Source organism: Plasmopara halstedii (assembly GCF_900000015.1).
Source record: "Plasmopara halstedii genome assembly, contig: Scaffold_816, whole genome shotgun sequence".
NCBI lineage: Eukaryota > Oomycota > Peronosporomycetes > Peronosporales > Peronosporaceae > Plasmopara > Plasmopara halstedii.
In genome coordinates, this window is record NW_020187732.1 from 1,900,528 (window position 1) to 1,926,380 (window position 25,853).

Below are 25,853 nucleotides of genomic sequence, written 5' to 3' on the forward strand. Positions count from 1 at the left end.
ATGCATCACAGCATGATGTAATAAATTGAAGATGATTTGGAACGGCGACCGACGGTCATAACTTTTGTGGCGCTCTTGAAAACTTTGCGAGGAGAGCACTTTTGAATATGGATATCTCTTTCAAAGGCGATGTTAACAGTACATAAATCAACATTCTACTATTTCAGTGACTCGTGCCCGTACCAAGAACTTTTTCCACCGGGCTTTCGAGGGGAAAATGTGCTCTATGTAGAACACAAGAGCAAGATTCAGTTTACCCTGCATACCGGAAGTATTGTCCCGAATCCAAATGAATTCACTTCAGTATGAGATCTACAAGCACCAAATCTTCACCCTCGACGATTCCCTTGGCGCTAAACGGCTCAAAAGGACACATCCCTGTGCGACCGCGGTGAGAAGGGCGATGTGTTCTATTATGAGAATGACTCGAGTAACTTACGAAGCCCCGGCCCCATTCACCTTCTGCACAAGTTACACCGCCCTGTTGTTTAGTTCAGCAAAGCATTACCGAGGCTAAATATCCACGATAATTACGCTCACATTTGCGTGAGCTACGCACACCGTGCCCGATTTTTCAGACAAGACACTTGTCAATGAGGATGACTACAAATTTCGACACATTCCTATATAAACTAGAGCTGGTTCACAGTGCTCAAATTGCTCGTTTGCAAATTCCAAGGTCAAATCGAACCGTGGATGCTACTTCTGTGCAAGACGTAAGATAACATCGGAGCACATCACCATTTGACGCAGAATCTCAACTAATATTGGAGCAGAATAATACGTGGCAGCATTCTGATAGGTATTGATTGGACCTCATTTCACGAAGTACAGCTGTCTCGAGCCACTTTGTCTGGCTCTAACATGCAGCTCATTGCAAAATCTCATCGAACACTAAAGGGTCAGTAATGTTATGGTCGGTAGTCTCTACTTGTTGTCTTGCTCTCGTAGCTCCTTAGAGATGCTTGCAGAACGAGACAAATCCTCCTGACTTCGTCGGTTTATCAGCTTACACTGACAAAGCGCGCAAGTTAATTTTGAAGAGCTTGGCGGCTGCAGTACACTTTTTTAAACGCCACATTGTCACAAGACCTTCGCGCGCTCTATTTCTAATAAAGATATAAACTTACCCAGTAAAAGAAGCATATTTTTAACAGAGTAATAGCACCTCTAAATAGTGTTGTTGCACATCAAAAATAAATGAGCGCCTTTAGTATTAAAATACCAGCAATAGAAATTCCATGCCGCAAGCAGGCGTGTCGCGAAATTATCTGGTCTCCTACTTCATCCAGAATGCGTTAGGCGATGTAGACTCAGGAGAGAACGATCTGTAGAGAAATTATCGTTGTTCACGTCAATTACGCGCAGCTATGGCGTTTATCTTAAGCTAAAAAACACGGTATGAAGTTTTAGAGAAATTTCTGTCATGACTTGAAAAATTAGCTCATGAGCTACTAAGTTGCTAAATAAATTACCAGACTTGCGTGGACGACAGATGTGCTAGTCTTCAGCTTTGAAAAGGGTTTTGTAAATTAGTTTCGAGGGAGCAACACGTACGTCTAGCGCTTCAATCCATTTCCATGTCCACAGGCTCGTCGTTATCTTCTGTTAACTCTTCAAACCGCACGAAACGTTCGTCCTCACTCTCTGACACATCAGTTTCCGTAAACTTGTCGTCTTCCACAAGTTCGACTCGAGGAACTGGTGATAGAGGAAACGACTGATAGGGATCGAATAATACCATAGCACGACAAGAAGCGTCGCTTGGAATTTCGATTGGTGGTTCATCACCCATACAATCCCCTTGACGCATCATTTTCCACGGATGTCGTACGCCAATTGATGTGGAAAATGCTAACGGTCTCTTTTTTCCTGCTTCAGGGGCTGCAGGAACGATCGCTTTGTTTGCTCGCCAGGTGCTTCTAGCAGTTGCAGCCTCTTCGTCCGTCATATTCGCATCAACGTCGCTTCTGGGTGAATCGGAGGGTGACGATACTCTCATTCGCTTTAATCCATCCAGTACTGCACGCCGATTGTGTCTCAGCCCTGTGAAATGCGGAGCTCCCTCGTCACTGTCACTGGACTGATCACGAGACCGTTTGACTGGAGTGCCCGTGATGCCCCGGGCGCGACCAAAGCTGCGTTGTCGCATTGTGTCCTGACTACGTTCAAAAAGATAACCTGCCTGGGTGTTGAGGCCGCACACGCCTCCGTTGTTGAAGCAACGCATTGATCTTTACCAACAAAGTCTGTTTAATACACGTAGATAATTAAAAAATGACCACCTCAACAGGATTAGCTTTAAGCTGTCAACGGTTGTTTTACAGATGCTGCAAATCAATAGGTGGGGCGACGTCTATTTATATCTTTCAAAAGTATTTAGTTCGGTTGACATCGCGTACAATCATCTCTTCAGTGTCTCACAAAGTTGACTGTTTCAGCATGTCTCGAAATTCAGAATCGCTTCTCGAATAATCGATTTAACACCAAATGAAAGAAGCACCACCCTCTGCACTGGCGCCGTGGCGCGAGCGTCTTATAGCCTCCAATGTGTTCATGCGCTACGATTACGCCTGGTGCGAGTCTATAGGACTTGTACTGTTGTCGCAATGTTCTTGCCGCCTGTCTAATGTTTTATTCTGAACAGGAAAGAAGTTGAGTTTCGGCAGGCAGCACACCGCATCACTGGCATTGGCTGTCGACTGCTATACCAATACGCTGTTTGGATGGAGGCTTACAATCACACATTAAAATCTGGCGTCTTAAAACCACGTAATAAGGTCTTTATCGAGGGTAATGGTTTCCCAGCATTTCAAGAACAGTTGATCAAGGCTTGTGAGTTGATGGGATTTGACATTGTGTCTACTCTAACGGAAGCAGACTTGGTCTTCCTATACGTAGCTCCTCCAGGTGATCAAGATAGCGAGTGTAATCAATATAAGTCATTTCAAGTGGTAGTGGAACACGCAAAGACTTTGCCAGCCAATGACAAGCCAATGTTCTGCTTGTTATTGGGTGACGCGGAATTTTTACCTCGCCCGAAGACTGAAGAAGCTGAGCATAGGCGAAGTCTCAGTGATTTTGCTATTTCGCAAGAGTTATCTTCGATCGCGAAAAAGGCAGACTATGGATCCGTGGCTCAATTTGCGGTGGAATTTGTTCCTGCAAGCACGAAGAATTTAAGTAACGAATATAAAGAAGACAAGTCGAGAAAACTAGATTCATTGATGAGTAGATTTGGATGTGTTGGCCAGAATCTCATGCACCACACCGAAAAGTGGGAATTCTATGCTCCATGCGAGAGCGTGTTCTGTCATGAAGAAAACGATCCGAATGGGGTGACTCACCCAAGTGAGGAAGACACGATGTTCTGGCTTAAGATGACCAATGGTACGACCTGCGATAATTGCCACGCTCCGAGTACAAATTTAGCAAAGTGTTCAAAATGCCGAGATGTAATGTACTGCTCGCGGGCTTGCCAGAAAGCAGCGTGGAAGCTGCACAAACGACTGTGCGTTAAGACTGTTCAAGATGAAATAGGATTGAATGAGGAAGCCATGACTTCGTGAAGGTATCATAATTTGCGAATTATGCTCGATATTGGATGTGTCAATGTTTCAAGAATTGGGGCAGAATTTTACACTTTTTTGCTCGGAGCAAATTGTTTATTTGATCGACTAAAAGTGATACGACTAGCGAAGGCTCTCGTTAGCTTACCATTTGTGTCGCTGTCTCCTAGTACAATTGCGGTACTGACTCCAACGTTCCTTCCCCCCATTTGGAATGTGCAAATTATGTATCCACAGCAACATGAATGCTGATGTTTATGTTTTCATAAAAAAGCCCTAAACAAATTTCAAAATATCGCATTTTCATTCTTAAAACTGAGAGTTGAATTTTGTCATAAAAGTGGTCAAGGTCATGTCTCGCTTACTACTACGCTCAGTGCGTTCGTCATCAGCAGTTGCAGCCATTGCAGCAGCAGCCAGCTCTTCCGCAGCATGCAGCTGGTCTACTTCTCGTCTAGAAGCCACCATCGATGACAAACCGACTTTTACGGAGCGCACTGTGGGCAGTTATGAGAATCGATTACGTAAGTTCAGTTCCCCTGAGCGCGTATTTGAGTACTTTTCGAGTGTTAAGCTCGATAAAGAGTACTATATGACTAGAGATGATCTTGCACGAGCTGTGACGCCTTACACATATCGTCATGGGGCTCCAATCGCCTCGAAAAACCCAAAATTTAATGCCAAGGCGAGCAACACGAAGTGCTCAAAAGACATTTCGGACGAATATTTGCGACGTGTACAAAAGCTCTTGATCGACAATACCAATGCATCAGTTGAGGAAGTTAAAGAATTGCTTAAATTCAAAGAAGTAAAGTCCGTAGACTTTGAAACGCACATCAAGACGCTGAAGACTCTTCAAGTCACAAACGCAGAGTTCGAACAATTCGTGGCAATGCACGGTGGTCCCCAGCGTCCTAAAACATTTTTTGATATGGTTGATGCGGATGGTGATGGCCTGATTAATTACGCTGAATTCATGTTCTTGAGAACATTGCTTGCGAGTGAGGATCCTTTGTTCATAAGTAATATGTACAATTTTAATAGATGATATGTTAAGTTCCGGAGCGGCAGTTTGAGCTGGCATTTAAGATGTTTGATACAGATGATAACGGTAAACTGGATCATCGAGAGTTCAAACAGGTAAACAAATATAATTATTTTATGGCGCCAGGAGACTTCTTAGAAAGCTTTCTATATGTGTGATAGATCATGGCACTGATGCGACTGCGCACACCTGCGGGTCGACAAGATCGGAGACTTCATGACGATGAGGTGCCGATTTTTCAGCATCTTTTTGGCAAATTTGCCACAAAGTCTTTATCATACGACGATTTCTGCTCGTTTCGTCTTCAATTGAAGCAGGAGATCATGCGCATTCAAATATCCTTTTTACTGAATTGTATATGCCATTTTAGGATTTCATTTGATATTTTCAAAAGTTTTCCTTTACAAACGTCTACTTTGAGCAGTATGATGTTGATGGCAACAAGACGCTTTCGCCTCGTGAATTTGGCATGTTCTTAGTCTCGCATGTTGACCAGGTTTGATAATGTGTGTCTGTATAAGTGCTTAATTCGACTAATTTTTGTGCTCGGTTTGTATTCCTAGCGTCACATTGAAAAGTGGATTGAGCGCGTGGACTTGTTGCTGCATTTGAGTGTTCGTTGCAATCACTTCAAAGTAAAAGAACAAGTTCTAGATAACGAAACTGCGATATTTTTTGAAGGGATGCATCACAGAACAGGAATTTATGGATTTCAACATTTTTCTTGAGCACCTGGACGAACTCAAAGTGGCTATGGACCTCGTGATGCAAGCTCATGGTGTGAATAAAGGTACCTCATTGCAATTTGTAATTTATAGATTGGAAACTTGGGTTTTTTACAACATGTACAATAATCGCTAAAGAACAATTTCAGCGGGCTACAAGAGCTGCCGTGCGTGCAAGCAAGAACACGAGACCCGTTACTCCTCTGCTAATTGACATTTTGTTCACGCTCTTTGATTTGAACGGTATGTAGCTTTATTACCTTTTTACACTCAGCTCTCAAAATTACAATATTGACGACTCTTATGGCAACAGGTGATGGATATTTGTCGACAAAAGAGTTTATTGAGGTGATGCAGACTCGCAAAGACAGCGGGCTTACTGAGGTAGTCAATTTTAAACCCTCATTTGGCAATATTTCATGGAAACTGAGTTGTAAAATTTGTGCTCGTCAGCCTCGAGACACTGGGGCATTTCACTTTCTTCAGCGCATCAAGCAATGCATCGATAGCATTTCATAGATACGGCGTCACTTTGCTAAATTGGTACGACAAAGCGTTGTGGCAGATCTCTTTTAAGGCACTACATCACCAAATTTTCATGTCCCAGAGTAGGGACCAAACAACACTTGGGCGTTTGCTGCTGCCGTATCTTCCTCTTGTCTCTTGTTACTTTTGTCTTTCTTCCCGTCTGCTAACGAAGACGACGGTGTCCACTTAAGTAGTTTGTTTTTGAATTGAGAAAGCCCTGACGATGCGCTTTCTTTGGTAATGTACCATTTCAAATGAGATTCAAACTTTTGAAGGAGTTTTTTACTTGTACAAAGTTTGCTTTGACAAACATAAGGTGGCAGCTCCAGATCGAAGTGACTTAGGTTAACGAAAAAGCCATTGCAGTTGATTTGTAGACGAACATTTCCCACCCGGACGTATTTGACATAAAACAACTCAAAGTCATCCGTAGCAGCTGATTCACTTACATCAAGTACTTCTTCGAGTGATGTCTGTGCCGTACTAAGAGTGCTACTTTCTGTTTGCATGCTGTTGGTCGGTCCGGCTGAGTTGCTCTTTCGTAGCGTATTAAATGTATTCTGAGAGGAAGATATGCTTTGCGGTGCTCGTGACTTAGCAAAGGGAGAAGTGGCTCCTTTTTGACTAAGTGAAGACATACTGCTCGATGTAACGGGACCAAAAGTAGACTTTTGACCGAAAAAGAGCTCTGTATTCTGACTGCTGGCAGAAGCTGGCGTAATATTTTCAAAAAAAAATTTGTAAATAAGTTCGTAAAAGTCGGCGGCGAGCTGGATGACAATAATGTTGGCTACTTCTGGAAACATACTGACTTCAAGAAGTTCCAGAACACGTAATTTTTGCCCATAAATTCGTACAATGGGGCCACTTTCCGCGCGAACTACAAGCATTCCTTTTTGGATCCCTGTAGCTGCACTCTCAAACCGTTTATCGACCAGCAGCTTGGCCTTTAGGACTGCAGACGAGTCCTTGAAAGCAGCAGATGAAGGACCTGGATGAAGATTGATGATCTCAAGCCACTGAAGATTTAATGTGAGCTTTGTACAGTGGTTTGTAAAATACGAATGACATCCGGTGAAGCCTTGGATACGAATTCCTACAAACTCGTGATCAGCATCGGTGAGCTCGGGACTCAGTCGCAATTTCCACTGCATCCCAACAACCTTAAACGTGATTGCTTTCACTGCTGTCATTGCCCATTTTGATCGGGACATTGTGCCTCTCGTGCGAATCTCGCGATTTCGTAGTTCCTCCTCAAGCAGTACGTGGAGCTTTTTGATCGACGTCGAACCCGCCAACGAAGTTGTGGTGGCGATTGGTGGTAACCAATCTGAAAGATCACTTTCTTCAACTTGCTGGGTCGAGTTGATCGAGTTTGTACTTGTTGTAAATGTGCGATTTGTTCGTCTAGCAATGGAAGGAGGTGCAAGCAAAACATGTCGAATGACGTTTATGAGCTGGTAAAATTGATGTCGATCGGTAGAAAGCTCTAGAAAGGACAGATCAACCAAGGTACTTGTGATACCGGTGCTTTCCGCGTGATTATAAGAGCTCGTCAAACTGCATTCTTCCATAATTTGCTTTAACAATGCTGAACCAGGGGCAGACGGAGATCCGACATCTGCATGGGAGTACCACAAAACACCTGCTGAAATGTCGACATCGATAGGAGCCACGTGAGCGGTCACATTGTCAAATGTAAGATTTGCAATCGTGTTCATGTCACTCACATCTGTACCAATCTCAAAGTGAATATGCTTTGATGCTAATAACACGTTACTTCGTGTGTTTTCCTCACGAACATTAATTTGAACATCGTGAATATCAACAGTGTAGGCCTTAATCGCAATTGTAGCTTTCAAATCATCACAATCGCTCGCATCTTCACCAAATGTTGCCCGAGCTGACTCAGTTTCTTCATCCACAATTAACGATAGGTCAACATCCTGAGTCACACCCAATTTTCCCTGTTGCAGCAACTCTAATAGCGTATCTCGAGCACTTCCTCGACGACTCTCACGCGTAGTAATCTTAGCATTGAAATCATGGTCGATCTCGAACCCCGTTTCTACCAAAGATGGAGATCTAGAGCTGCTCCCTTTTGCTCGTCGCAAAGGTGAGAGTGAAGCTGATCTTGCAGTTCGGCGTTGTCCATCTTCAATTCCAGAATATTGCTTTGCGTCCAGAAGAAGTCGAAGACTGCTAATAGTAGTCGACACCATGTAAAACACACTGTCTCGAGTTTGAAGCGTCCACAGAAGCCGCATAGCGTCGACTTGAATCGGACAAGATCCGTCTGTTAGAAACAGATTATCCATAGAAGCAGACCGTCGCTTTAGCCGCGATAATCGATTCTTGATAGTCTGCATCCAATTCTTGTCTGACCGAGGCGACTTAAGACGAGGACTCGTTGACGATGACGAACGTATGGAGAGTGGAACATGCAGCATCGGAAGTCTTTGGACGGAAGGCTCTGACTTTGCCAGATTGAATGTGTCTGCAATACTGAAATCATAATCAATCGGCTCAAAGGTGTCGTGCATTTTATCAAAAAGAGTGACTGTAGATGGTGCAAACATAGAGGTGACTTGTTCGTCTAGAGTTTCCCAATCTTCGTCGGCATTTGGTGTGTAGGCGTTCCGATAACTGGTACCAATTGTTTCCATTGAGAAGTTGGATGCGATCTCTGATCGAAATGGTAAAGTCGCTGGACTATCATTGTCGATAATATCAGCGTCGTCATCAGCGTGAAGCAGATATCCTCGGAGTAGATGAAGGTACACTGTAGTTTCCCAAAGTTTCCACTGACTTTTCTTTTCTTGTTCCAGGTCAAAAAGATCATCCAATCTCACCACACCATGTGTGAGAAACTCGTTCGCGACAATAAGCATACCAGTCTCCTGCGTCATTGTATCCCACCAGACAAATTGAATAGATTGCACCGACACGTCCCATTGCACCCCCACACATCGAGTTTGCTTTATCTCTGGAGACTTCTTGGTTGCACTTTGAATGGGGTCGTTACAAGCATCGTCAATCAAAATCTCAACCAACCACGGGACAACACAGTCCCAGTCCAAAGACATAAGAGCTTCATCCGCTATCGGGACATACACTGGTGACTCATATACGTTTGTGTGTCCGATTGAAATGTCTAAAGACAATGCATATTGAAGCTGTCCAACGCATTGAATTGGATGCTGCCAGTGAATCACTGCACCAGCAGTAATTTTTGGCACAAAGAGTACTTGCAATGAGCCAGCATATCGATCATCGGAGTCTCTCTGGTCGGCACTTTCGAGAATCACACGTAGTGGCGAGCATCTGAACCCCAATGTCTGAAATTGGCGCAAGTTGAACGCCAGCTCACCTACTAGCACACGCGTAAGCTTACTTCCACTTCGTTGATCTCGAACGTCTTTATCACCAAGTGGACAGCTGAGATCTGCATATTGGAATGCTATATCTATATGTCCGATCAAACGCTGGAGAAAATTCGGCTGCTTTGATACCGATTCAGTGATTTCGTGCGTTTGTGTACCTTTTGTATCTAGAGCTTGTTGGAGAATAGGAAGCACTCGTAGTAATGAGTAGAAGGTTTGTTTCTCGATCATAACATCAATCCTTTCAATTAAGATGCTCACGTCAAAGCTTGTGGAACGCGGTAAAGTCGACCATTTGTCCCATATTAAAACCCTGCTCCACTCTACGTCTGTGATTGCGAAATTAATTTTAGTGTTCTGTAATTTAATCGGTTTTTCCGTAGACGTTGTAGCTGATATTGTTGATGCTGACACTGTTCCTTCCAGTAGTTGGACTTGTTGAACCATTTCTTCAAATGATCGCCCAGCAAGCCCGTCTTCCGTTAAACACTGCAATAAACGAACCATCGTTTCAGTTGTTTCACGTGGAGTACATCTCGTCATTTTGACGTCAAACGAATCAAGTTCAATACTACCATTGTATTCGTTTGATTCTTCCATATCGATATGAATAGTCCCGCAAACGAAAGAAATGCCGTGAGCCGAAGATTCTTTAGCTTCATGATGTTTATCAGATGAAGTGGCTATCATCTGGTCAATGCGTATAACCAGTAGTAACATTTGACTATTTGGACGAAGGTGCATCTTCATTGAGCCGCATCGAATATCGCTTTGAATGGGGACTTTGCTCAGGTACCGTTGCCTCCCGAGACTGTGTCTGTGCTGGATAGAAGCCTCAACAAATGTGATCACAGATGGCATTTCACCCCAACGGACACTTGCGTTTGTCGAACTCAATGCAACAGTGGCGCATAGTCGCGTAGCTCGATGGCTCAATTTGGTTTCGACTAGGCAGAAAGAAGACAAAGGTGCTATGCCCGAAATTTCCGTCACATCTACTGCTATATATTTCGAGAATATATTTGTGCTCAAGATTTTCGTCATATTTTGATTTTTTGCCGATGGCTTCACAAGTAACAACTCGAGCTGGCTGACTATTGTCTCAATCGCTGCCCACTCGATTAAAAAATTTCTGTGATGTTGGTAGTGCCATTTGATGACAACTCTGTCCATGTAAATAGCCAAATCTTTTTCCAAATTTTCGGTCGTCTCCTTAATCGATCGACTGATTTTAAAGTCGTCTATATAAAGTGCTGGAAATCGACAAAACTCATCGCTTTTTCCTGAGCGCAAGTGGTTTATCGAAACAAATTTGACATGAGCAGACGTCTCAAGTGATTTTGTCGTTTCTGATGGGTCCACAGATGCAGTCTGTGTCAGCTTTACATCTTCTAAAACAGCCAAATGTGGTGAATATCCACTCGGCTGGACTTCGATAGAAACGCGCTGAAGCACGATGGAGCGCTTGATAAACAAACAACCATCTTCTCGAAGAACGGGGGCTAGTGGAGTTTGAATAGAGGCGGCTGATCCATTAGCTGTCAGATCATGTGTTGCACCATCTTTCGCAAAAGCTTTGAATGACAACAGCCACTTTGTCACTTTAATTTCAGATTCCCAATAGATTTGAATACTTTTATTAGGCAAGACGGGTCGCCCGTCACTTTGATGTCGCAGTAAAGTATGGGTTAGCGTCTCTTTCGCTTCAATCTGACTTCTATGCAGACGTTCGTGAAGTGCAAGAAAATAGCGAAGACATTCATCCGTTTGATGGCTCAACGATATGCTAACCTCTACAATTGTTCCCATTAGTATACCACGTGTTTTTGTCGTTTGCTTCGCTTGTACTTCGATGCAACACAAAGATAATATATTTTGATTTGAGGCTAAAGTGCGGACTTGCACACGTTGGACCGAAACTTCGACCTGAATTCTTAACGCATCGGTTGTTGGATCTGTAGGAAGTTCATTACTAAGGCCGACATCAATCCGCGGTTCAGGCTTCTTTCGATAAAAAATCTTGCGAATATCAGCGAGAAGTTGTAGTGGAATGGATTGACTGAAATCTACTTCATTCATAAATGTAATGCTAAGATGAAAGTCGTTTAATTCAACCTCTAATGAAGTTGCTGCGCTCAATTTATGATCTCTCGGATCATTGATTAATGGATCCATTATTGCTTCACTGGCAGCAACGACTCCCATTCGAAACAATTCGTTTCTTGCAGCAAGCGTTTGCTCTAGATATGCTGTTGACATAACGATTGTTGCTGTGTGATCGTCATATCCAATCAACTTGCATCCAAGGAAACTGTGGTTCCGCAAATCAAGACTTAAAACGGCAGAAGTTTCAGAAATTTGTACACGCAGCCCATCACTACCGTCACTTTGGCAATTCGTCAGATTTCTTCCATCAGCTTGAGGAGCGCTCTGAATAATTAAAGAATTCGCCTGCGCCTTCAATCGCATTAAGTCTCGCGCTACAAATACGTCTATGATTCCAACGTATAGACCTTGACACAGCAATGTTGTCGTACTCTTCAAGCAGTCGACACGAAGTCGAATGTTCACTATTTTCAAGTCAACAAAACGAAGATAGCAAACTGGATTTACTTTGGCTAACGAAAACGACAAAGTAAGCATGAGATCAACAAAAAGAACAAATCCTCACAAACGTACAGCGCATTTGTGCTGCATTCTTCGCCACCACTTTGTTTGGCATCAGGATAGCTCGTAACACTTTGTCATCTATTTGGTCTACGTTTCCAATGACTTCATCAATAATCAAGATGCAAATTTTTACATGTCCAAACGATTCGAAAAACTCCTTGACATGACTCTGCACCTCCAATTTCGTCAACACGATGCGCCAGCATGTTGATCCACGGCTACTGAGCTCGATATTCATAAATCTTAAAGGTTGTAGTGACACTCGTTCCACTCGAACAGTTATTGGGGAGACCATGGAATTACGCAAATGGGACTTCGAAAGTTGATACGCAATAGCCTTGGAAAGTAGGTAGCCCATGACTCGGTATCGATAAAGAAATAGCCATCCTAATACCAGTAGAAAGACAACCCATTTATGATGCCAGCGTGCAGTCTCCCCTGCTACCATTTTGTTGACACAATGTTTTGTGCAACCTTTCGCAGCTTTTGTGGATCTGAATTGACAGAAAATAAAGCACCAATAAAATTGTAACATGAATGTCGGAATTTATCGCTTTTCATTCCTTACTGGTCACAGGAGAAAATCTACACAATGACAGTAATCAGAAATGGTTGCTTTGATGTGTAATCAGAATTCCAGCACACTGGCTTCAACTTGTGCTAAATTGAGTAGCACTATTTTTTATCAAGTATGCTACGGTCACAACTGTCTCAGTCCACCGTGATGACTTCAGCCAGTGAAAAGCTACAAGCTGGCTCCACTCCAACGCATGCACGAGACTTACACCGCAAGCTTCTCGAGCGAGTACTTCTCCGCAGTGACACAAAAAGCGTCAAGGATGTTTTCCGGCGGTATGACAGAGAACGAGCTGGTGTGTTGACACTGCAGCAATTCCGAGCTTTAGTGCGGGACCACGATTTCTCAGACACTGACGCAGACTTGTTGTTACATCATTTGGACGTTCAAGAGCAAAGTGTGTCGTTTCACGCTTTCATGGGCGAGGAATTACTGAGTGTAGAACAAAATTATTCGTCAAGGAAGAGCAATTCTCCCAAAAAAGTACAGCAACTCGCTCAATTCCCGGAACAAAAGAAGGTTTTGAGCAATAAAAAAGCAAATAAAGTAGCCGTTCACAGTGACACGTTGGCAGTACAGGATCCGATGGAAGCTATACGCACAAAATTACGTCAACGAGTCATGGGACACGATAAATCGATTCGAGAAATTTTTATGGAATATGACAGCGATGGAAGTGGCTTTCTTGACTACGAAGAGTTTGACCGCTTTATGGCAAAGTATGGGTTTGCACCAAGCGAAACTAAAATCATTATTGACTACCTTGATCGAGATCACTCTGGAACAGTTGACTACGACGAATTTGCCTCCGGGCTGTTATTTTACCGACCACCTCTACCGATTTCTATAGCTCCCGCGCAGACTGTAGCACTGCCTTTATCATTGACAACTATCGAAAATGCACAGAAAATGCAGCGACAAATTGGACTAGATTTATCGAGGCGAGACGATAAAAAAATATGTAAGGAGGCAGATATACAACAAATCTTAGAGACCGTGCAGAATAAGTTTAAAGACGTGTTTAGAAGATCGAAGCAGCCAACTGATGGATTTGTTGAATTACGGGCAGAATTTGATCGCTTTGACGTGGACGGCAGCAAAAGTCTGGACCACCAAGAGTTTGGGGCACTTTTGATTGGAATCGGCATCAAGCTAAAGGTGGCTGAGCTCTCCGCATTATTGCAAGTGATTGATCCTGATGGAGAGGAAAAGATACAATTCTATACCATCAAGCGTCTACTTTGTTTTCAGGAACCAAGCAATAGGGGGCTAGAACAGCAGCAGAGTGGGCCTATGAAATTCGATAGTGAGAATATCGTAAAGTCAGCAAATTATGTTTGCGAAGGGGTGGAGGAACAGGAGAAGGACCGTCTTCGACGCCTACAATATGAAAATAGCGTTGGCATTGATAGAAAAATCAATATCATGAATGAAAATCTGGATGGAGATAAGAGGGCGGTTACAAATTACTCAAGATTTGCCCAAGAATTTTCCGACCAGGTCGAACCTTCCGTTGATTTGCCTCCACGTTCTCAAGCTTTCAATGGCCTGTACAATTTCCACGAAAACGGAAAAGCTGACTTAAATGACATTCGACAACATTTGAATGGGTATGATTCTAAGAAAATTGATGCTGTCGACTCATTACATGTTCAAACCAAATTCGACGAAAATGGGGCGATAAGCTTGCAAGAAGCTACACATGGGTTTGCTCAAACGGAAAAACCTTCACGAACGCCAGATAGCGATGAAGTGGCTATTTCCAAAAAGCTCAAAGATTATCTTGGACAAGCTAAATTAAACGAATTTGGACGTATGATGCAAGGATCCACAAACAATATAAATGGAAGGACCGAAGACAAAGATGATATCAACTCTGGTAGCTTTGAAGAATCTACTCGCGTGTACGATCTTAGTAGGGGATCAGCTCATAAAACCACTTCGTTACGCCAGTCACCTGACCGCCGCACTGAAGGTATAGGCCTCGATGACTCACGACTTGACAAAAAGATGAGGCAAACTTTGCAAGTAAGTCCGAATATAAATAAAATGGGTCGATTAGCGGCGCAACAGGATCAAGAGATGCAGTTCATGGAGCGAGTGCTTGAGAGACATCATTCTATTGAAAGCGCCTTCCGGGAATTTGATCCCGATGTCCAAAATAAATTGAACTTTGAGCAGGTAGGTGCATTCATGGCCCGCTACGGGATGACAGACAAGGAACATATATCAATGCTACTGAAGCGTTTGGACATAAATAATTCTGGAACGATAAAACTTCAAGATTTCTTGTCAGTCTTTGATGTCCGACGTTTGGCTCTTATTGAAGGAGAGTCTACTCGCCACGAAGAGAAGAATTTGAAAGGTCTTGCTCAGAACGAAGGGAAGATTACAAAAAGTGGAGCTCGCGATGGTAAATACCAAAAAAATGGTGAGAATCGTGTGAGTCCGCATGTGATCAAGCGAGGCGCCAAGTTAGGTACGACCAGTAATCCATCAGCATCTGATACCAAAGCGACAAATAGATCGGCAAATGTTGCTCGATTACGGAAGCTCGAAGAGAAATGGATTCGCAGGGCGCTAGCTAGGCATGAGCTATTATCATCAGTCTTTGATATAGCGGATCATGATAAGGACGGTAAAATTACCCGTGATGAATTTCGGAAACTAATGAATCTGTATGGTGTTCAAGATGAAGAAGATGTTGTTGCGCTGATGAAGAAGCTAGGCGTTGATGGAGACGGTTGCATCAACTATAAGGATTTTGCGAAAACTTTTAATGAGACGCGAGTGGCAAATTTCACTGCTTCAACTCCGGAAGTTATTATCAGTCCAACTGCCTCGCCGATAGATACGAAGCATGCTCAAGGTGCACGCCTTCAAGGACTTCAAATCAAGTGGATAAAGCGTGTGTTAAGTTGTCACGATTCAATTGAATCGGCCTTTTACCAGTACGATAAAGATGGTAGTGGCGAGTTGAATCACGAAGAATTCCATTATTTTATGACAAGATACGGTATTGTCAGGAACGAAGATATCTCCGCCTTGATTAGACGTCTTGATACGGATGGATCAGGAACGATCTCACTCAAGGAATTCTCGCTAATATTCAACTCATTGCGAGTCAGTTCCGGCATGACAAATGAGGGAATGAGGACAATAGCTGCTGGTTTGGAAGAGATTACTGACCCAGAAGAAATTGAATCCATTTTGGAAATAGAACGCGAACTTGCTCAGAGGATGGCACACCAAACTCGTGATCTACGCTTAGCGTTTCGCAAGATCGACACAAATGGCAACGGGTTGCTTGAATACAAAGAATTTCGAACAGTATTGAAGCTCTACCGACTCCCCGAAATGGAAATTCGTAAAGTTATCCGTCATTTGGACCGTAATGTATCGGGATTCATTGATTATAAGCAATTTGTCGCTGGATTTAGTGCATTCAAGGAAAACGGAAGTAGTGTGCCAGCAGCTCAGAAAAAAAAAGTTAAACTTCGATCTCCTCAAAAAGGGTAATTAAGTTAAAATAGTGATCGTTGTTCACCTACACGCTTGAAAATTTTGTCACCATAAACCATTTTTAAAATGATTTGATCGACCCAAGCGCTACCACTTTTCCGGTATCAGTGAGTCCGAAAGCGATATTCATGACGTCTTGCTGATTCAATACGTAAGTTTCGTGAACATTTGTGATTGATAGAAAGGAATGGTGGAACTATTGTGTCAAAAAAAATCAAGAGCAGTCATGTGGTAGGGCTTTCTCACTTTGAGTAAGGCTCACTACTGAGAAATTCTACGTATTTATCCAGTTTAATAAGTTGACGTCAGGAGAGCGAGATTCGCATATCGTATTATAAACCATTTGGTCAAATTTGTATCAAGAAAGATCCAAATGGTTGGAGCAGTAGATCGATTTAAGTGTACGTACGTATTTTAATGGATCTGCTCTGGATAGAAAAACTTGACACAAACCGTGAAGCATAGAAACGGTGTTTGATCACGACCGTGATGGTAGTGCTATAGTGTGTACTGTCATGGGCTCATCTGGTCGAGCGTTGAACCGCCGATCTGCTACTTTAGTTTTCCAAAATGTTACTGTTCTCTGTGGTGGTGTGAAGTTATAATCTTAAGAATACAGTCAAACTACAAGATTCGAGGTTTTCGGCTATGGCAAAAATCGAGGTTTAAGCTGGTAGCTTTCTTGTGCAAAAGGCAAGTATCTAAAATAGGCTTTAGAAGCCTAGAAATTAAAAAAAAACTTGCGAGCGTCATAGAAATGAGCACCTTGTAAGGTAATTAAATTATATGCAGCTACAGTATTATCAGAGGTCTTCTGAACGTACTCAAACCGGCTTAGTAGACTGATTATCCAAGTTACTAAAAAAAGAAAGTTTGCCTTCTATGCGAAAATTTTACGGCATCATTACGAGAAAGGGGGTACGCTGGGAACACAAGAAGTTTAGTTTTTTGCTGGCAATTTCGATGTCGTATTACCGGTAATAGCTTTCTCAAGGCTTTCTATTGTCGGAAACCTGGAAATTAATAAGCCACGGGATACCAAGCTTCTAAGCTTGAAGTCTTTTCTGCGCTAATCCAAGAAATTTAGCATGCCTCGTTTGCAAGCTGTATCCGCAGTTGGCAATGCGACGCAATTTACTGCATAATTCACTGTACCTTTATTGTCAGTATGGTGGCGTCGACATGAACTTTCGGCGCTTCAAGCCATTTGCTGCAAATACTGTAGACATAACTGCTTGAACCCATTAATGATATTGAAAAATCGCAATGAAAATACTAAGTGATACAGTACATGTTATTTCTTAAAAATTCGACTTCATAAACCAAAGCGAGATCCAAGAGAGACTTAGAAATGGGTGCAGCGCTGTGTTCGTGCGGTGGCCCAGAAGATCAAGGTCTCAATGGCCTCGGCTACGACCATTTAGGTCATCCTAAAAATGGTCGTATGGCTGCCGCTGCGGGCAAATATGGCGCTAATCCACCCACGTATCAGCATTTACAGCACAGTTCTCTACTTTTAAGTCGTGGCGAGACATACGCACTGTCAGATGATGCGCACGATGAGGGAGGTGGTGACACGTACGGTTGTCGATATGGAAGTGCACAAGATTATGCGAACGCTCTTCGCGCGAAATTGCAAGAGCCGCCACTCAGTCCTCGTAGCAAATTTCACTTACTGACCACCCGCTTGGCAGTGGGCAGCAGCACTGAGAGCAGTGGAGACTCAATCAGTGATGAAGATGCAGTAAAAAGACGAAATAAACGCGCTTGGAACTCTTATTTGTTTCCAGAACAAGGCGAGGACGATGACGTTGAGTCCGTAACTGAAGAAGACTGGAAAGAACGCGCCAATCCACTTATCACCATCATCGTGCCGCCTGGGCCATGTGGCCTTGTGCTGCAAGGAAATAGCGACGACTCAAACATTCCAATTGTGGACGGATTTGTCCGCAAATATGACGGTAGGAAGAGCACTATCGAGAATTCAGGCCTTATCAAAAAAGGCAGTGTGTTGTGCGCTATCAATGACATTGACGTGACGCGCATGCCGTTAAAAGAAGTGATTCGTACACTTAATCTGTCATCGCACCTTGAGCGCGCCTTTACATTCCGAAACGGTTTCCAGCACCGGACCTTAATGTGAGCCCTTAAAAGAGAAAGTTTCAAGCAATCATTGCAATTGCTATTTTTCATAATGAATTTATATGAGTAAGGCTTCAAGGAGACGAGAGTGAGATGACGACAATATTTCCTCACGAGTGTATATAACTAAGCGATGGCGCATCGTGTGAACAGTACAAAGGCCGGTGCCCATGCGATAGCGGACAGCAACGCGATCAAATCATGTATAAAACAATTGTATTTTGTTCAGTCATTTATTTGCGAAAAACTGCCTTTATGGGTGCCATAGCTGGCCAACTACTTTGGGTCATTGTCGTTTTCCAGCTGGTTGTCCTCTACACTACTTGTCGCTTCATCCGTTGCCTTTGCCGCTTTGGCTTTCTCTGCTTCATAATTGTCAGCATTTTTCCACGATTCCTCCACGAATTCGGTATATGTCTTGTTGCCGCCAAACGGACGAGGACCCAGGACACGCACAATGTCTCCATGGTTGATGGTCTCGTTATGCAGCAGCTCCTCTGCTAATTCGTGCAGCTGCTTTTGCTTCTCGCTCAGAAGCTGCTTGGTCCGCTCGTACGCATTATGCACGATCTTTTGTACCTCGTCATCAATAACCTCGGACGTCTTGTCACTATAAAGCTTGTCCGGGTAAGCCCCTTCTTCTTTCGGGAAAGAAAGTTGCCCAAGACGATCGTTCATACCGTACAATTGCACCATCGAGTAAGCGATCTGAGTCACACGGCGGAGATCGTCAGAAGCGCCGGTCGTGATTCGCCCGTCAAAGTTTACAAACTCCGATGCACGACCACCAAGTGCCATACACATCATGTCTATTAAAGCCTCACGACTATGTAAAGCCACTTCCTTCGGAAGGTACTGTGCGTAACCAAGGGAGCCTTTGCCACGTGGCACAATTGTCACCTTTAACAGCGGGTCAGCGTGCTCCAAAAACCAGCCGGCTACAGCATGCCCAGCTTCGTGATATGCCACCGTCTTCTTCTCTTCTGGAGACATGATCCGATTTGTCTCCAGCCCACCAATCACACGGTCTGTGGCCTGCTCAAAGTCCTTAAATGTAATCTTCAAACCATTCCGTCGCGCAGCCACGATAGCAGCTTCATTACATATGTTGGCAATTTCTGCACCAGCAAAACCAGGCGTCAGCGCAGCCATCCGGCGGGCAAAGTCGTCCACGTTGCCATCCAGCGCTAAGTCTTTAAGATGCACCTTGAAAATTTCGCGACGGCCCTTGATATCCGGAACGTCCACGGTGATCTGCCGGTCGAACCGACCAGGACGTAAGATAGCCTTGTCAAGTATATCGGCACGATTTGTACCAGCCAGGACCACTACACCTTCACTAGAGTTAAACCCATCCATCTCTACCAGTAGCTGGTTAAGTGTATTTTCGCGCTCATCGTTGCCTCCTGAGAAGTTTCCCTTGCTACGTGATCGCGCCACTGCATCGATTTCATCAATAAATACTATGCACGGAGCATTAGCGCGAGCTTCCTTGAAAAGATCACGCACACGTGATGGACCGACACCGACAAACATTTCAATAAAATCTGAGCCGGAAATACTGAAGAATGGCACGCTCGCTTCGCCCGCCGTCGCTTTCGCCAACAGCGTCTTACCCGTACCAGGGGGCCCAACCAGCAAGGCGCCCTTCGGTATCTTTGCGCCAAGCTCTGTAAAGCGCTTCTGATTGCGTAAAAAATCCACAAATTCCATGATCTCTTTCTTGGCTTCATCCACACCAGCCACATCTTTAAAAGAAATCTTAATGTCTTCCTTGGTGATTTTTTTGGCCGGACTCTTGCCAACTTTAAAAATGTTACCTAGACCGCCACCACCGCCGCCTGCACCACCACCAACGCCACGCACTGTCATCAGCAGGAAGCCAATAAGAAGAATCGTCGGTAAGAACTTCAGTAACTCCGCTGTGAAGCTAATTTCACTGCTGTACTGCACTGGAATGTAGTCATGAGGACGAATACCCATCTGGTGTTGCGCGTGCTCAAGTTGTCTTTCAAAGCTCTCGACACTTCCAATATTAAAGTAATAAGTCGAATTGGTGTTTGATCGCCCAGTAGCTTCACCACCCGAGCCAAAGCCAGGCGATTGAGCTCCTCGACCGCTGCTGCTCGGCTGGCGGTTTGACTCAACACTAAAATTATGCTCATGGTGCTCCTTAGCGTGATTATCATGCCAGCCAACGTACTCATTGGCGGTTCCATGGCCTGAGTTCATACCCGCTGGCTGACTTGCTCCCGATAAATCGTTTAAGAACACTTTAACGTATTTTTTGTTCACCACAACAAGCTTTTCAACGCGCCCTAACTCCAAAAAGTTATTGCGGAACTCCTGGTATGTAATTTCTTGCATGGGTTTGTCGATTGAAGCCATGTCGGACAGGAACAATGCAGCTACTGCTAGCGGGACCAGGTAAGCCATACCATCCTTGCCGTTGGGGCCACGTCCACCTCTGGACGAACTTCCACGTCCGCCCTGCTTTTTTTCGGCTATTTTGGAGCTCAATTTTTTTACGTCAGAAGCTCCTTTCTCGCCTAATGTAGGAGCCGTCTTAGGTGGGCCTCCGAACGTGCCACCAGAGCCATTTTTAGGATAAAAGCGTCCAAAACCCTTTGGAATATTCTCATGAAGCCACACCGCCCAGCTTAGTGACTTGTTTGAGTTACTTCTTCGCACTGTATAAATAGAGCCATTGTATGAGCTATTATACATACATAATAACATTCACCCGTCACGTACAGAACGTATGCAAACGCGAGGATTGTAGCATCTGACGCTTCATTGCCAGATTATGCTGTCTCAATTGCAGCAGTTCACTCATTCCCTTCCGTTGGAAAGATTGCCCTACTCGCTAGATGGACATAATAAAGCAGATAAGCAATCTGTAGTGGCTTCCGACAACCAGAAACATGGCGACTTACCTGTTGCAGCAAATGTGAGTGCCGTAGATGGAGCGGTTTATACAACGCCGAAGTGGCCTTGCGATGCAGGTGTTGTGTCGACGTCGTTGACAGCATCGCGTCTGCTTGCTTCTTATCGATCGCCCCCTTTTGCGAGCCCTACGATGTCACAAGTGTGCCCATGTATTGTGCATTTTGTTCTCACTTGCCATTAATATGATGTTATCATTAAATGCTAAGACTGTACTATTTTGGAGATAGTATTGCTCTAAAAGCAATTGTATATCAAAGATAGCAGGAATTAGATTTGATCGTACATGTTGGTTTCAAGCGACATACTCTGTTACCTTCGCGCTACTCTTCACAGTGAGTGGAGGAGAAGATCGCTTCTGAGCAATGCAGTTTTCTTAGAACGTATTCGTTCATTTCGCCCCAAAAGAACAGAATTACAATAATGGCTGACGCCGCTACTACGTCTGGTGGAGAACGCGGAGGATTTGGACGTGGTCGCGGAGGCCGTGGAGGTCGTGGTCGCGGCCGTGGTCGTGGTCGTGGACGCGAAGAGTCCAAGGAGTGGGTGCCTGTCACGAAGCTTGGACGCCTGGTGAAAGAGGGCAAAATCAGCTCCCTTGAGGAGATCTATCTTTTCTCTCTGCCAATTAAGGAGTGTGAGATTGTCAACTACTTCTTGGAGTCCTCGCTCAAGGATGAGGTGATGAAGATCATGCCTGTGCAAAAGCAGACTACGGCTGGTCAGCGTACGCGTTTTAAAGCTTTCGTGGCTGTGGGCGACTGTAACGGACACATTGGACTCGGTGTTAAGTGCGCTAAAGAGGTGGCTACTGCTATTCGCGGTGCTATTATCCTGGCCAAAATCTCGCTGGTTCCGGTACGTCGTGGCTACTGGGGTCGTATGGTCGGAGCCCCCCACACCGTGCCTAATAAAGTGACTGGCAAATGCGGCTCTGTTCGCGTACGTTTGATCCCCGCTCCTCGCGGTACTGGTCTATGTGCTGCCCCCGTCCCCAAAAAGCTATTAGGTATGGCTGGTATTGAAGATTGCTACACTTCGGCGCGTGGTCACACTCGTACCCTCGGTAACTTTGTGAAGGCTACGTTCTACGCTTTGCGTGCCACGTACGCGTATCTGACGCCAGACCTCTGGGAGCACCACACCTGTGGCTTGTCCCCTTACCAGGAGCATACCGACTTCTTGGCCAAGACTGCGATTAAGAAATAAGTGCGGTGCTAGGGGATCGTCCTTTTGTGAAATGTGTTTTGTCAAAAGACGATTATGGAAAGGAGTCTGACGTAGCGGGTGAGGAAAGCGTGTATTTAAACGCTACGGTGCGACGGTGTCGACCTCTCTCGTTTGTATTTTTCGCTTGGGGAAAGCGTTGGGGTGACGCTACGGTGCGTAGGTGTCGACCCTAGGTGACTTAATGCATGAAAAATCAAACTTCTTGAAATTGACGTGTGTATTTAATTTTTCTTTTTAACGTCAAAATCTAAATCGGTCCTGTAGCTCTTAATCACAACTACAGTCTCCTCCAGTAGAAATGACACTATGGGCGTGATGGTCTCCAATTTTCTCTGTAGCACGGTGGCAACGTCTACAGCGCGCTCTTTCAACGCTTTAACCTTTTCATCATCAGCGGGAGTCGCCTTCTCAACAGACCCGAGTTGATCGCGAACTGCCTTCAGCTCCGCACCAGCGACCAGTACCACCTCAAACGCGAAAAGCTCATTCATAAACGACCTAAAACACCATGCAAATGCGGTCTTGTTATCGACATCGTCTAGCAAAAAGCATGAGATTTACAGGTACGTACGATCTGTGAGCAGTCATGAAAAGTATTGACATAGTCAGAAATGTTAGCATTGCGCAAGACTGGATTATTTACCCTGGCACCGGCTGTTCCACAGACATTCGCTTTACTGCCACCTTCCACTTACGGAAGAGGTAGGCAAGTGCAGGCAGCAATACCAGCATGCCATGCCACAGCCCCTTCCAGTATACTGTCCAGTCTTCCTGGCACAATTCCGTTCCCATCGTCAATAATATATTTTTTAACTTCCCCTTTCAAAATTATTTGTCATCTTCGTATTATGTTCCTTTCGCACGACTGATCTGGAACCGTTGAAAGACTAGCTTGGTAAACGTGAACGTACAGTGTTGTCTTTTGATTAAAGAGCAAAGCTCAGGAGTAACATATTTAAGTACTATGATGAGGTGTCAGGATGTAATGAAAGTGACGAGAAGCAAAAGACATGGTGAAATGTTCCTGGATAGAAACATGCTTTATTATTAGTAGCTTCCTGAATCGTTATATACTTGAATTGTGAACTAACAGAAAATCAATTCACCAAGATGATATTCGATTTCTTACTCTCGGAGTGTCTGCAACTTTGTCCTCGCTAATTACATTTTACCGTCACGGCTATAAGAAATGATTTTGACTCTCAATATCCCAAATACAGACAAAACACATCATGCGTTTTTTAATGGGCATATCAACCCGTTCCGTGATCCCGCTCCCATGAGTCATTTGGCTGAGAAGCATTGATAAAAGACGATGTAACTCTCAAACACCCTGACGTCATCTGCCGGCTCTGTCGACAAGCGAGGGGCAGACCAACCTCACGTCGAGCGGATAGTGACCGACAAGCTCACTAGGGCTGAAATCAATATCTAATGAAAACCTTTCATTTAAGAACTCATGGAAAGTAAATTCTCATAGCGGCAAAATGGCCGAGGTCAAGTCCCTAAGGTCTTCAAGTTATGAAGGTATCGGACATCTCTGGACTGCAAGTCAGGAATAATTGGCAAGCACCCGTCTCGTGTCAAACTATTAAGTTCCAGAAAATCCCGGGACAGCTTTATCGACTGCCCTGCGATTTTCAGTGATCTTCTCCGTAATAGTAAGGTAAAGATAGATCGAACGTCGTGTTCAGCTTTTAATGGGATCTCCAACTCGAGCCTTTTACATAAAATTGGCGCACGCAAAAGGAATCAGGGTAAGCCAAAACTAGGTCGGAGATCCGTAATGAAGATGGTAATCACTTATGTTTTTGGAAGAAAAGCAGTCACAATCCTTCTATCAACTCTTCGCGAAAACCAACCGATTCATTATATTTTTATCGAGTCATTATAGTTTTGCCAGCTTGCAATGGTCGTTGACTGCGCGTTGCACGCTTGATTAGGCGGTGCAAACACTCACGATGAGTGCTGCTAGAGTAATTATCGTGTTAGGAACGCTTTGCCTATTGAGATAGCAGTACGTTAGTTCAAATTTCGCGCGCGGCCTTCTAGTCCAGAGATCGCCAGCGTGGCGTGCGGATTCTCGGTTTAAGGCTAGACTGAGTTATGGCAATCTCAGCTTTCCGTATTTAAAACAGGTTGAGATTTTGCCAGGTGTGTCTTAGCAGCACGTTTTTGTAGCTGTTGGGCGCCATCAGGCGAACGATAATCCCTTCCAATACTTTGATCGCCAGTTGCCTACCCGGGGAATATCAAGCGTGTCGTGTCGCTCCGTATTAGATTACACTGTGATTAGTATTTCATCCCCAAGGACACACATATATTTTAAGATTCAGTTGTCGGATAAACAACGGGTTCTGCCAAGTGCACGTGGTTCGCCGCGTACCTTGTATAGGAGCAGTTTTGATGTATAAAGTCTGTGCTAGTCAATGCAACCATATAGATTTACAAATTCAGCTTAAATTGAAATTGAATTCATCCGTTTTTCCTTTCATATTTATAAAATTCTTCTTAATGCGTTGAATGAGGATAGCAGGTCACATATTTCACAAAGGTCTCTCTTGCAGTACTATCACTGCAAAAGATTTCGTTCCGAGTGCAGAGAATAGAGTGCCATCGTATAATGTTTCATTAAATTACATTTACAACAAGTCATTCATAGTACTTTCTTTTCCCCCTTATACTCTTCATAAAAATATAAACTTTAAAGCGACGACCCTCTCGGCCTCGCCAGCGCGAAAATTCTATCAAAGGAAGGCCTACGCAAACGATTTCCACGATGACAAATAGCGTTTTGGCTACGAGTTTGAGACCAACTGCTATTGTGTATCCGGAATGAAGAGCGACGGAAGCGGAAGTGGCGTGTCCCAAAGACTACATTTCGAAAAGCAAACTCTAACAAATGTCTTCTCATCCGAAAATAGCTAAAATTTACCGATCTAACGCAATTAAAACGCCTAGTAAGGTCGAGAGCCCATACTGTATATCAGCGATTTAACAATGCGAAAATTTTATTCGACCCACCTCCACTTCTTCACCGATAGGTCGACTGTTTTGTCGGGTTAAATGCTTCGTTTTGGTGGAGTTGCAAGCAATGGGGAAGGGCTTTAAGTGGAGATCGAAGTCAATAAATTTCATCCGCCTGCTCTCAAGAGAGCTGGTGATCACAACTAAGGGTTGTTAGTTGTCAAAAATAACGTTATAGGCGGTCAAGAACCTCCTTAGCAGACTTGTTTGTGAGTCAATGTCGCTCGATTATACGATTACGGTTGTTAAACCAGCCTACTATGTAGAGCTATCTCTAGGCAATTACACTCTTCTGTTCAAAATTTCTTTTGAGAAATTTGCGGCAGAGCCGCCTATATTTCAATATATGACGCCACCGTCGGTGACGGATCATTTTCCCCGCCCTAAGCCGCTCATTAAGGTATCTGCGGGGAAGGATGTAGAGAATCGCATGCTCTGGGTGAGAGAGGTCGAGATGGCCATCGCATCCGCCATGCTCCAGACCGAGCA

The 25,853-nt window shown here is 44.1% G+C and overlaps 9 protein-coding genes across 9 annotated transcripts; 4 read left to right on the top strand and 5 right to left on the bottom strand.

Annotated features, from left to right (window-relative positions):
• Positions 1-5: 5 nt before the first annotated feature.
• Positions 6-376, bottom strand: PHALS_14324 (uncharacterized protein; the record flags this gene model as incomplete). Its single annotated transcript, XM_024730113.1, has 3 exons — positions 6-155; positions 184-258; positions 323-376. 3 exons carry the CDS (start codon positions 374-376, stop codon positions 6-8), a joined length of 279 nt encoding a protein of 92 aa, XP_024580423.1.
• Positions 377-1,567: 1,191 nt separating this feature from the next.
• PHALS_14325 (uncharacterized protein) lies at positions 1,568-2,152 on the bottom strand (the record flags this gene model as incomplete). The annotated part of the gene is made up of 1 exon (XM_024730115.1): positions 1,568-2,152. The coding sequence occupies one exon, from the start codon at positions 2,150-2,152 to the stop codon at positions 1,568-1,570; it is 585 nt and encodes a 194-aa protein (XP_024580424.1).
• Positions 2,153-2,490: 338 nt separating this feature from the next.
• On the top strand, positions 2,491-5,858 carry PHALS_14326 (calcium-binding atopy-related autoantigen-like protein; the record flags this gene model as incomplete). Its single annotated transcript, XM_024730116.1, has 13 exons — positions 2,491-2,576; positions 2,648-2,835; positions 2,902-3,390; positions 3,911-4,093; positions 4,154-4,570; positions 4,627-4,709; positions 4,776-4,841; positions 5,009-5,110; positions 5,178-5,228; positions 5,296-5,404; positions 5,478-5,582; positions 5,653-5,723; positions 5,793-5,858. The coding sequence occupies 13 exons, from the start codon at positions 2,491-2,493 to the stop codon at positions 5,856-5,858; spliced, it is 2,016 nt and encodes a 671-aa protein (XP_024580425.1).
• A 291-nt stretch (positions 5,859-6,149) lies between these two features.
• Positions 6,150-12,368, bottom strand: PHALS_14327 (uncharacterized protein; the record flags this gene model as incomplete). The annotated part of the gene is made up of 3 exons (XM_024730117.1): positions 6,150-6,206; positions 6,251-11,868; positions 11,930-12,368. The coding sequence occupies 3 exons, from the start codon at positions 12,366-12,368 to the stop codon at positions 6,150-6,152; spliced, it is 6,114 nt and encodes a 2,037-aa protein (XP_024580426.1).
• A 243-nt stretch (positions 12,369-12,611) lies between these two features.
• Positions 12,612-16,016, top strand: PHALS_14328 (Calmodulin and related proteins (EF-Hand superfamily); the record flags this gene model as incomplete). The annotated part of the gene is made up of 1 exon (XM_024730118.1): positions 12,612-16,016. One exon carries the CDS (start codon positions 12,612-12,614, stop codon positions 16,014-16,016), a length of 3,405 nt encoding a protein of 1,134 aa, XP_024580427.1.
• A 1,354-nt stretch (positions 16,017-17,370) lies between these two features.
• On the top strand, positions 17,371-18,162 carry PHALS_14329 (uncharacterized protein; the record flags this gene model as incomplete). The annotated part of the gene is made up of 1 exon (XM_024730119.1): positions 17,371-18,162. The coding sequence occupies one exon, from the start codon at positions 17,371-17,373 to the stop codon at positions 18,160-18,162; it is 792 nt and encodes a 263-aa protein (XP_024580428.1).
• A 275-nt stretch (positions 18,163-18,437) lies between these two features.
• PHALS_14330 (cell division protease ftsh) lies at positions 18,438-21,193 on the bottom strand (the record flags this gene model as incomplete). The annotated part of the gene is made up of 4 exons (XM_024730120.1): positions 18,438-19,966; positions 20,102-20,851; positions 20,916-21,027; positions 21,098-21,193. 4 exons carry the CDS (start codon positions 21,191-21,193, stop codon positions 18,438-18,440), a joined length of 2,487 nt encoding a protein of 828 aa, XP_024580429.1.
• Positions 21,194-21,530: 337 nt separating this feature from the next.
• On the top strand, positions 21,531-23,043 carry PHALS_14331 (40s ribosomal protein s2; the record flags this gene model as incomplete). Its single annotated transcript, XM_024730121.1, has 5 exons — positions 21,531-22,116; positions 22,188-22,301; positions 22,365-22,489; positions 22,887-22,900; positions 22,956-23,043. The coding sequence occupies 5 exons, from the start codon at positions 21,531-21,533 to the stop codon at positions 23,041-23,043; spliced, it is 927 nt and encodes a 308-aa protein (XP_024580430.1).
• Positions 23,044-25,156: 2,113 nt separating this feature from the next.
• Positions 25,157-25,475, bottom strand: PHALS_14332 (uncharacterized protein; the record flags this gene model as incomplete). The annotated part of the gene is made up of 3 exons (XM_024730122.1): positions 25,157-25,211; positions 25,273-25,316; positions 25,362-25,475. 3 exons carry the CDS (start codon positions 25,473-25,475, stop codon positions 25,157-25,159), a joined length of 213 nt encoding a protein of 70 aa, XP_024580431.1.
• Positions 25,476-25,853: the final 378 nt, after the last annotated feature.